This window comes from Mus pahari, chromosome 1 (assembly GCF_900095145.1).
Source record: "Mus pahari chromosome 1, PAHARI_EIJ_v1.1, whole genome shotgun sequence".
Lineage (NCBI taxonomy): Eukaryota > Metazoa > Chordata > Mammalia > Rodentia > Muridae > Mus > Mus pahari.
The window spans coordinates 97,202,120-97,213,408 of NC_034590.1; the positions used below are offsets into that span (position 1 = coordinate 97,202,120).

Genomic DNA, 11,289 nt, shown 5'->3' on the forward strand with positions numbered 1-11,289 from the left:
CAGTGCTCCTAACCACTGAGCCATCTCTCCAGCTCCTATTTAGCCATCTTGATAGTCCTTTTGTCTGCAATTTTTGGTGTGGTTTGTTTTTTTTTCTCCAAAGTCTCATGTAGCCCAAGCTGCTCTTAAACTCATTGTGTGCCAAAGATGATGACCTTGAACTCTTGCGGCTTCTACCACCCAAGTGTTGGCATTCATTACAGATGTACGCATCTTACCTAGCCTCACACAGAATCCTAACACACACTTATAGACTTAACTGATAGGTCCCCTAATCTCATATCCCCATTTTGCAGGTAGAAAAACAGAGTTGGGGTATCCAACAATATGCAGGGCATAGTGGTAGAGATAAGACTAGAACCTAGATATATTTTTTGTTTGTTCTGGTGTTTCTTTTTTATAGTCATGGCTGTCCTGGAACTCACTCTGTAGACCAGGCAGACATTGAGCTCTGAGAGCCACCTGCCTCTGCTTCTTCTGTGCTGGGATTAAAGGTGTACACCACCACACCTAGCCTAGAATTGAGCTTTTGTAACTGTAATGCTTTAAAGAGCGATGCAGCAGAAGAGTTGTAAACTCTGGGTTTGGGGACCAGGCAGCTATGTAATTTAGGAAGGGACAGGGCTATGATCAGGCCAAACTTTGGCCAGTGGGATCTCTGTCCTTTTCACTCAGAATGGAAACCAGTACCAGATGGGTCAAGCAAATGAACACCCAAGACTTAGAAAGCAAGCAGCCAGTTTTATCTCTAAGAGGCGAGTAAGCACGAGGGTGGGAGCTTCTAGAACAGAGCTCCACAGAGTTGCTTCCAGACGCTGGTATTGCACTCACTAACTCAGTGCCCAAAGGCAAATTACCCCTCTCTAGGACTCCATTTTCTCACCTATAAAATAGATCCTGTTTCCAACACTCAGAGGAGTTTTAGAGGTCCATGAGCCAATGGGACAGAGCACCAGAATAGACTAGAGCTGAAGTGAGCAGAGGGCATGGACTGGTTCCAGAAGAATGACTCTCTAAGGTTCTAGGTGTGGTATGTGTGTCCTGTGTGTGTGTGTGTATCCTGTATGTGTGTATTTGTGTCTGTGTATATCCAGTGTGTGTATGTGTGTATATGTGTGTCTGTATGTATCCTGTGTCTATGTGTCTGTCTGTGTATATCTTGTGTGTATGTGTCTGTGTCCCTGTGTGAGTGTGTGTCTGTGTGTGAAGACCAGTAAGAACAGAGCCGCACATTATTAGTGGTTTTTTAATAAAGGGTTTGTTGCAGTTTTCCTCTTTACAAAGCTAGCTCCCAAATTATTGAGACTGGACTATTACAGTCATTTAACAAGCTTTAAGGGCACAACAACTGAGCAGTATTAATCTATTTTAATCCTTTAAAATAATCTGGCAGCCGGGCGTGGTGGCGCACACCTTTAATCCCAGCACTCGGGAGGCAGAGGCAGGCAGATTTCTGAGTTTGAGGCCAGCCTGGTCTACAAAGTGAGTTCCAGGACAGCCAGGGCTGTACAGAGAAACCCTGCCTCGAAAAACAACAACAACAACAACAACAACAAAAAAGATAATCTGGCGCCTCCCAGACAAAATCCCCAAATCCCAGTGATGCTTGTATTTTAGTTCAGAGCTGGCTCTCTGGACTCTAGGTGTTTTCTCAAGCTGTCTCCTCAATTCTTTCCCCAAGGCAAATCCCCACTTCCTCTCTCTCTCCCCACCCACTTGGCTGGGAGGAAGTCCAGCCCTATTCTCTCCCCTGCTCAGTCACTGGTTGATCAGCTTTCTTATTGACCAATCAGGGAATAATTGGGGAGCAGTGTTTCTATAACATTGAGACAGAGACTCACAGAATAAGGATTGCAATCAGATATGGGGGCACAGAAATCAGTATTTGAATAATACAAGGACAGTCTTTACACAGGGCACAATAACATTATGCCAATAACACATAACTTTGCAGAGGAGGAAGTCAGGAGCAAGGAAAGAGAGCTGGCCAGCTTGGTGTCACTCAGTCATCAGTGACCACACAAGTAAATGCGTCCCTGGCTAAAAGCACGTGCTCACCTCAGATTCACAATGGGGTCTCTCTATCCCGACCCTTGCATATGCCCAATGTCACTCACATAGGTCTGTAGCAATGCTGACGTGTTCTTCTGCATGTAGAGAGCCAGGCTGTAGGCTTGACCGATGGGCTCTGATGGGGAGATGGGGGCCGCAGGACTGAGGGGTGGCAACAGCAGGCTCAGTAGGCATAGGGGAGTTGCTAGGGGATATAAAAGGGCCATCATTAAGCCCCTGACCCTCTGAGTCATCATTCATTTATTCCAACAATGTCCAAAGAGGCATTTGTGACATGTCTCATCTATTAAAATAAGGGCAAAATTACATGGCTGGTTGATTGTGTCATGTCCAGAACTCCCCTTTGAGATCGGGTCTCACTGTATAACACTGGCTGTCCTGGAGCTCACTATGTAGATCAGAGTAGCCTCAAACCCACAGAGATCCACCTGCCTCTGCCTCCTGAGTTCTGGAATTGCAGGCCTGTACCACCTTATGCAGATGGGGGAGTGCTGCTTATCTGAACACTCATTAAAATGTTCCTTAATAGCCGGGCAGTGGTGGCACATGCCTTTAATCCCAGCACTTGGGAGACAGGGGCAGGTGGATTTCTGAGTTGGAGGCCAGCCTGGTCTACAGTCCAGTCAGGGGTACACAAAGAAACCCTGTCTCAGAGGGGAAAAAAACTTAGATCCTGCGTATGAGAGAATTCATGCAATATTTGTTGCAGTTTGACTTATTTTGCTTAGCATAATGATCTCAGTCCCTTCATTTTGTCTGAAAATGTTATCATTTCATTCTTCTTTTTTTTTTTTTTTTCTTTTTTTTTTCTTTTTTTTTCTTATTTTCATTTCATTCTTCTATGGCTGAATAAAATTCCATTGTGTGTAAAGAACATTTTCTTTCTCCATTCATCTGCTACTGGACACGCTATCTAGATCCACATCCTGACTATTGTGACCAGTCTTGCAGTACGGATGTACAGATATCGATGCTGTATTGCAGCCCTTCTTGGTCTTGGGGTTTTTTGGTTTTTTGGTTTTTTTTTTCTTCAAGACATGGTTTCTCTGTGTAACAGAGCCCTGGCTGCCTTGGAGCTCACTATGAAGACCAGGCTGTCCTTGAGCTCACAGAGATCCCCCTGCCTGTCTTCCGGAGTGCTGGAACTAAAAACATGCACCACCATGCCAGGCCTGCCTTCTTTGGTTTGGTTTTGGTTTTTGTTTGAGGCAGGGTCTCTAGCAGTGCAAAACCACACTCACTTTATGTTGGAGAAAACCCCACAGCTATGTGCATGCAATACAAGCGTTATCCCAATGGAGCCAGAAAACCTTCTGGTGTTTTGCATCAAGGCAGGATCTCCTCCCATCTAAATACTCAGGCTGGCCTTGAGCTTTCTGGCCATCTTCCTGCTGCTCTCTCCAGAGTGCTGGGATCACACAGGTGTCGGGAACCTGATTGTTTCCCATTTGAATACACGGTGACAAATGATCCTCCCAATCCCTGGTGAAGCTTGTGTTCCCATCCAGTGTGAGGTCACCCACCTGGGGAGGAGGGTCGGAAATGTAGGGTGGTCTCCTTAACTGTCTTACATCCCTAAACTCCAGAAGTTCAGAGCCAATTGGAAGAGAACCGAAAGTCAGCCGGGTGGTGTGTGCTTTTAATCCCAGTAGATGGGGCAGATCTCTGAGTTCTTTAACAGTCTGGTCTACACAGGGAGACCCTGACTTATTGTAAAAAGAAAGAAAGAAGACAGAGCAGAGATGCCTTCAGAGTTTGTTCAACAAGGTTGCGTGAAAGACCACACTCCACAGTGGGCTACACCACTTAGTATGGTTCATTACTGTATTGTGGCCTACGTTGATGAAAAAAGAAAAAAAAAAGACAAACACAAAAACAAAAACAAAAAACCAAGGTTGAGTGAGCTCAGCCAGGCAGTGGTGATGCATGTCTTTAATCCCAGCACTCGGGAGGCATAAGAAGGCGGATTTCTGAGTTTGAGGCCAGCCTGGTCTACAGAGTGAGTTCCAGGACAGACAGGGCTATACAGAGAGAACCTGTCTGGAAAAAAAAAATGGTGAGCTCATCTCTTCTCACATGCCATTATAATTTTCTTGTTTGTTTGTAGACATAGTCTTGTTATGTAGCCTAGGATGGAGTTTGCTATGTATTCCAGGCTAGCCCCAAACTCACCCTCCAGCCTCAACCTCCCAAGTGTTAGGATTATAGGCTTGTACCACTGCCCCCAGTGTGACTTATTTCTTTGTTGCTTATAGCACAAATCTGACAGAGCAATCACCTTCCCCCCTGTAGATGTCTGTTCCCTTCTGTGTATCCCACAGTACAGTTAGCCTTCCATGTCTGCAACCATTCATTCATGCAACTGCCGACGCAAAAATCACATTTGCACTGGTCATACAGCACTGGGCATACAGCACTGGGCATACAGAGATGGTTTTACTTGTCTCCTAAACAATACCACACACTACGTCCACAGTATGGACATTGCATCGACAGTTATAATAGTCTAGAGGAGCTATAAAGTATATGAACAGATGTGCATAGGTTATATGCAAGTATGACATTGTATCTCAGAGATTGGGGCATTGGTGGTGTTTGGCCTCTGTTGGAGAAGTCCCAGAATCAATCCTCTGTGGATGTCAAGAGACAACTGTACCAATACATAGTGGGGCTTCTATAACCACTCCTTGAATGAATGGTGAGTAAGTCCTATGTGTAAGAATGTACAGGTCCCAGCAGCCCTACAGTCATTGGGTAACCGAGACTGAGCAGCAGGATTTAGCTGGCCAAGCCGTCTTCCCTCCTGGCTTCTGGGCCCTGGTACCCTGTACCCTCACTCACCCAGCAGGCAGTACATCCTCCCTCCTTGGCTCCTTCCTCTGCAGTCTCTGGGTCTTTCCAGGGCACCTGTCCTGTTCCTTGGGTAGCTTTATACCTGGGACTGAGCCCTAGAGCCGCCCAGGAGGGAGGGGAGCTAGTCCCTAGGAAAGCAGCAGACAGGGCCCTGCCAGAGAACGACACAGACCCAGCCAGGGCACAGAATAGAGAGTTTTGGGAGGGACCAAGATGAGGGCATATATTCCAGGTCAACCAGAGCCCCCAGGGCTAGAAATAGCCAGTGAAGGGGACACTAAGGTGACACCCTAGACCCCTAAGGCCCCCAAATTTGACCTTAAACCCTGGTGGTTGGAAAGGAGGGGGCAAGGGCGGGAGAGGATTATGGGGGACAAAGGGAACCCTGCTCCCTGCTGCTCTGCACGTCCTGGGATCCAGTTTCCCAGGAGGAGGCCGCCCCCTGCTCCGCCCATGGGGACCCAGGTACTGGGCCCTGGCTTTCAAGGAGTTTGGAAAAGGAGCAGGGGGAGTGGTTTGAGAACCCCATGACCTACACCCAGGTGTGCCCCTGGATACAGGACCATGCACCGCACAGGGAATGTCACATGTTCATTTGCTCCAGTACTCATGGCTCATAGAGCTGGTCCCTACTTCAGGTGCTTGGCATAGAATACGGAACAAGATAGGCAAAAGATCCCTGCCCACGTGGAGCTGACCCTCCTAGGCATGTCTGTATGCACATATCCTATCAGGCTTGCATATGTCACATACCCAAAGTCCTAGACAGATACTTATCTGTACAGACACACAGACAAGCACATCCCCAAACACCTGGAATCCCAGCTCAAGCACCTACGAGTACAGATGTGCACTTGGAGGCAATCACACTTCTCATGTGCAGCTGACGGGAGTCCTCACCCGGCCAATCTCAGGCTCTGAGGCAGTCCTGTCTCTCTGCCTAGGTACATGTATATGTGCAGGTGGCCTCACGTGCGTGCTCCTGAGACTTGCTTCCTCCCTGGGGATGTCCGGGGGTGCAGAAAAGCTCCTGCTGGCCCCTCCTCAGAGCTGTGGGAACTTGCCCACCATGGAGTGATGCTGTTTTTCACTCTGACAGCCAAATGCTCATCCTTACTCCCTTGAGGAGGACAGTTCACCCCACCTCCCCTGGTAGAGGATAATGTGGAGAGAGACTCACTTCACTTAGCAGATAGAGAACAGCTCCTACTGTGTGTGGCACTGGGGTTAATGGGAGGCATCCCCAGTGGAAAAGACAACAAGAAACAGAAACTGACAAAAGCTAATGTTTCAGTCAGTATGAAAGCACATGCTTGGGGGCTGGTGAGATGGCTCAGCAGGTAAGAGCACCCGACTGTTCTTCCAAAGGTCCTGAGTTCAAATCCCAGCAACCACATGGTGGCTCACAACCATCCGTAACAAGATCTGGCACCCTCTTCTGGAGTGTCTGAAGACAGCTACAGTGTACTTACATATAATAAATAAATAAATCTTAAAAAAAAAAAAAAAAGAAAGAAAGAAAGCACATGCTTACAATCCCAGGACGAAGGCTAGAGTGGGGGAATCTTGACTTGACTTTGAGGCCAGCCTGGACTACAGGAGACCCTGTCTCAAAGTAAAATTGAGTAAAATAAAACAACACAGTTTTCTCAATGACAAGTGCCTAAGAAACCAAAAGGGTTAGGAATGATTAGTTGGGGGTGGGGAGTGAGACAAAATTAACTAAGGAATCCAAGGTCCAGGGGTAGCAGCTTACCTGGAGTCACATAGCAACACTCGGGCAAATCCTCGACCCTGTCCCCAGCTCGGGGATGGGAGTGGGTGTCCCAGATCTGAACTGTGGACTCAGGAAGGAGGTTGAGGACACAAACAGTTCTGAGTAGGGGGTTTCTAGGCAGCATCTCCAAAGATGGGGGCTGCCAGGTTGGCAGGGAGGGCCAGTGCTAGGTAGGTGATGACGTCAGGGGATTAGGGAAGGCCTATTGAGTTGGTGCACTGAGGCGTGGGCCAGGCCATGGCAGTGAAATAGAGGGAGGAGGCGGAGGGGAACAGATACACGATCTCCACTTCTCACAGGTGAAGGCTTGCATGGTCTCACCCAGAAGGGAAGGCCAGTCCCCACCAGTCTCACCCCCACCAAAGAGCTGGAGGGCTCACCTCTCATCCCAGGGCTGGCTCTTTTTGTTCAAAGTGACCAGCTTGGTGTTAGGGAGGTCGGCAGCTCTGTCACCCTGTCTCACCCTGCCCTGAGGGTCTGACCATCTCTATTGCAGTTCTGGTCTTGAGAGAAGCCAGTGCCTTGGGAATTCTAGCAGTTTAAAGGTCAGTAGGCTTGAAAATCCTGCCTGTGTTCACCACTGGCTTGAGAAAGTTAATCTCTCTGAGACTTGGTCTTTACTTCCTTCCTTGTTTGTGGTATTAAGAACAGAACTCGTGCGAGGCTTGGTGGCACACGACTTTAATCCTAGCACTAGGGAGGCAAGGATATCTGTGAGTTAGAGGCCAGCCTGGTTGAGACCCGCTCTCAAACTCAGAGATCCGCCTGCCTCTCCCTCCCGAGTGCTGGGATTAAAGGCGTGCGCCGCCACGCCCCGTAAAATGCTCTTTTTCTGAGTTACAACCCTGGCATTATACTTTGTTTATTTGTGTACTTGTGTTGTGTACATATAGGTGTAGGTGCTTGTGGAGGCCAGAAGATGGCGATAAATCCTTCTGTAGTTAGAGTAGCAGGCGGTTGTGAGCTCCCTTTAAGCTGACTCTCTGGCCCTACTTAGTTTTTTTTTTTTTTGATAGGGACTCAGTCTATAGCTTAGCTCCACCTCTGACTCAACGATGCTTCTGCCACAACCTCTCCAGGACTGGGATTACAAGTCTGGTCTATAGTGCTAAGGATTGAACCCAGGACTTTTCAAATACTAAATAAACACTCTACCAATCAAACAACATCACCAGAAGAAAGTGCAAATTGTCCTGTGACTTCCCCTTGCATGTGCATAGGAACATAGAGCACACACACACACACACACACACACACACACATTTTTTTTCACAAAATGTTTTTAAATGATAGTTTCCAATTGCATCCGTTTTCCTTAAAAAAAAAAACATAATTTTTTTTGGGGGGGGGTTGGAGACAGGGTTTCTCTGTGTAGTCCTGGCTGTCCTAGAACTTACTCTATAGACCAGGCTGGCCTCAAACTCGGAAATCCACCTGCCTCTGCCTCCCAAGTGCTGGGATTAAAGGCGTGTGCCACCACTGCCCGGCATAAATTTTATTCTTTATGGCTGAATAAAATTCTCTCTCTCTCTCTCTCTCTCTCTCTCTCTCTCTCTCTCTCTCACACACACACACACTCACACACACACACACACACACACGCACACATGCACACAGTCCTCTGTTGATAGTCACCTAAGTTGATTCTATACCATCAATGAGAAAGTATCTCTTTTTGACTTTGAGTCCTTCAGGTACCAAAAAACCCTGCAGACTGTGGCCTTTTATCCGTGGGTTGGTATTTTGAGACAGGGTTTCACTCTGTAGCTTGGACAAATCTGAAACTCACCATGTAGGTCAAACTAGCCTCAAACTCACAGAGTTCTGTCTGCCTCTGCCTCCCAAGCACTTCCAAATCCAGGCATGATGGGACTCACCTTTAATCTGGGCCACACCTTCTGCTGGAGGCCTACAAGAGGACAATGGAAGGATGGCTTCCTTCTTCTTTCTCCTCTTGAGTTTACTTGCCAGCACATCTGTTTGGGGCCTACCTCTTCAGGATCCCAGCTTATACAGAAGACATGCAGCTGAAATGCCTGGCCTCAGATAGAGCAAGCAACACAGATGCCCATTGTGGCGTTAATTGGACTGCAGACTGTAAGCCATTCCAATAATGTCTGCGATGCTAGGGAACCCTAACCAATACAGATATATTTGTTTTATTTTATGAGTATTTGCCTGCCAGTATGTGTATGTACCATGTGTGTACTGGGGCTCATGGTGGTCAGAAGAAGGGTGTCAAATTCCCCAGAACTAGACTTATAGTTGTGAGCCAGTGTGTGGGTACTGGGGATTGACCTTGGTCAACAAGTGCAGCTAATGTTCTTCATTGTTGAGCCATCTCTAGCCCCTTAAATTAACTAACTGAATAACTGAATTTTATCTTTTTTCCCCCAGTGCTAGTATTGAACCCAGGGCTTGTTACACACTGTTCTATCACTGACCTCAATCCCAAAGCCTACATCTAGACTTTTGTGCAGGGGCTAGAAATCAAACTTGGGTTCCTGTGTTCATGCAGAAAGCATTTTACCACCTGGTCTGTCTCCTCAGTTCCCCCAGTGAGGAGAGAATGTCCCACCATGCTTTACTTCTGAGCCTAATTCCTGTCCTAATTGCAGATGTGGTCCTCAGAGGTCTGATGGCTGCTTGTCCACCAAGGCACCCAAGGCCAATCCTAGCATCAGCCAGAGACCACATCAGTGAGGTCCAATAGTCACCCCGATCCTACTCCTGACTAAAAGTCTTCATTCCTGTCTTAAGATAGAAGCATGGTGGCAGGCTTTAGAAATGAGCAAGGCCATTGAAAGAGCAAGGGGATTAGTGGCTGGTGACATCCTAGAGCTTAGGGGACAACAGCTCCTGTCTCCTCCACCTACCCCGAACCTTTCCATGCCTCAGGACAGTGTCTCCGTCCCTTAGCCTGGCCTTCAAGCCCTTCAGTTTCTGAGTCCCCCAGCGTTGCCTTTGCCCTCCTCACCTTGTCCTCCCTACCCCTGGTTTCACAGGACGCCACACCTTTGACCTGCACATCCTTCTGACTCAGCCTTTCTTACATCCAAACATCCCACTGAGCTCTGACTCATCCGAGAAGCTCTCTAACCTTTACCCCTTGCTAGATTCTTTAGCTCCTTTGGACTTTCAGATCCTGTGGCCCCTTGTCTACTGATTGGTAACCATTCCTTATCCTTGGCCTGTGTCAGTCTTTAACCCCTGCCATCTCCAAATCCCCAGTACTGGGGCATACACAACAGACACAACAGAGAGGCGTCAGTAATGATTATGCTCTCTCTCTCTCTCTCTCTCTCTCTCTCTCTCTCTCTCTCTCTCTCTCACTTGTTTTGTTTCCAAGACAGGGTCTCTCTGTGTAGTCCTGACTGTCCTGGAACTCACTCTGTGGACCAGGCTGGCCTTCAGTTCAGAGCTCCGCTTGCCTCTGCCTCCCGAGTGCTGGGATTCTAGGTGAGCAGCACCACGCCTGGGTTTTGTGTGCTGGGATCACACCGGGGCTTTGTGTCTGAGAGGAGCACCACTCTACTGAAGTTCCAGTTCCAGCCTGGACAGAAACAACTTAAAGGAAGGAAGATTGATCTTCAAGACAGGGTCAGGGCTGGAGAGATGGCTCAGCGGTTAAGAGCACTGACTGCTCCCCAAGAAGTCCTGAGTTCAATTCCCAGCAACCACATGGTGTCTCACAACCATCTATATCCGATGGGATCCAATTCCCTCTTCTGGTGTGTCTGATGACAACAACAATGTACTCATATACATTAAATGAATAAATAAATCTTAAAAAAAAAAAAAGTCAGGGCCTCTCCATGTAGTCCTGGAACTCCCTCTGTAGATCAGACTAGCCTCGAACTCACAGAGCTCTGTCTGCCTCTGCCTCCCAGTGCTGGGATGAGAGGCAGGCGCCACTCTGCCAGAGGAGACACTGGTCTTGACTCATGGTTGCAGCTCCTGTGCTCAGGCTTAGAGCAGGGTGGATGCAGTGGGGGACAGTTGTTCACCGTTTGACAATTGGAGAGAAAGAGGAGTGATACAGTGGGGTACAGAGATGTCTCAGTGCTTAAGACCACTTGCGGTTCTCCCAGAGGACCTGGGCTCAGTTCCCAGTACCCAGTACTTGGTGGCTCACAACCTTACACAACTTCATTTCCTGGGTCTGTGATGCCCTCTTCTGACCTCTGAGGATATCAAATAAGCATGTAGTACGCAGACATACGTGCAAGCAAGCAAAACACCCATACGCATGCTGGTTAGGCAAGTGCTTCCCTCTGAACTGCACCCACAGTCCTGTTTTAAAAGGAAATAAAATGAATGCATGTGTATCTGTGTTCGTGTGAATTTATGTGCATGCAGATGCCCATGGAGGCCAGAGGGCGTCAGATCCCTTGGAATTGAGATTATGTTGTAAGCCACCTGTTGTGAGTGCTGGGAATTGAACCCTAGTTTTCTGTAAGAGTAGTGAGTGTTCTTTCTCAGTGAACCATCTTTCTTTCTTTCTTTCTTTCTTTCTTTCTTTCTTTCTTTCTTTCTTTTTTTTTTTTAAAGATTTATTTATTTATTATATGTAAGTACACTGTAGC

The 11,289-nt window shown here is 47.7% G+C and overlaps 1 protein-coding gene and 1 non-coding gene across 2 annotated transcripts in view; one reads left to right on the forward strand and one right to left on the reverse strand.

The window, feature by feature from the left end:
* Nucleotides 1-4,930, reverse strand: part of LOC110317734 (cardiotrophin-2) — a 7,535-nt gene extending 2,605 nt beyond the window's left edge. The window contains exons 1-2 of the mRNA XM_021192417.1: nt 4,915-4,930; nt 2,118-2,257 (exon numbers count right to left, since the gene is read on the reverse strand). Coding sequence (XP_021048076.1) covers nt 2,118-2,257; nt 4,915-4,930 — 156 coding nt within the window. The remainder of the gene's footprint in view (nt 1-2,117; nt 2,258-4,914) is intronic.
* Nucleotides 3,834-3,914, forward strand: LOC115062871. Its single transcript, XR_003842787.1, has one exon. It is a non-coding gene; the product is annotated as a small nucleolar RNA SNORA4 (small nucleolar RNA).
* Nucleotides 4,931-11,289: the final 6,359 nt, after the last annotated feature.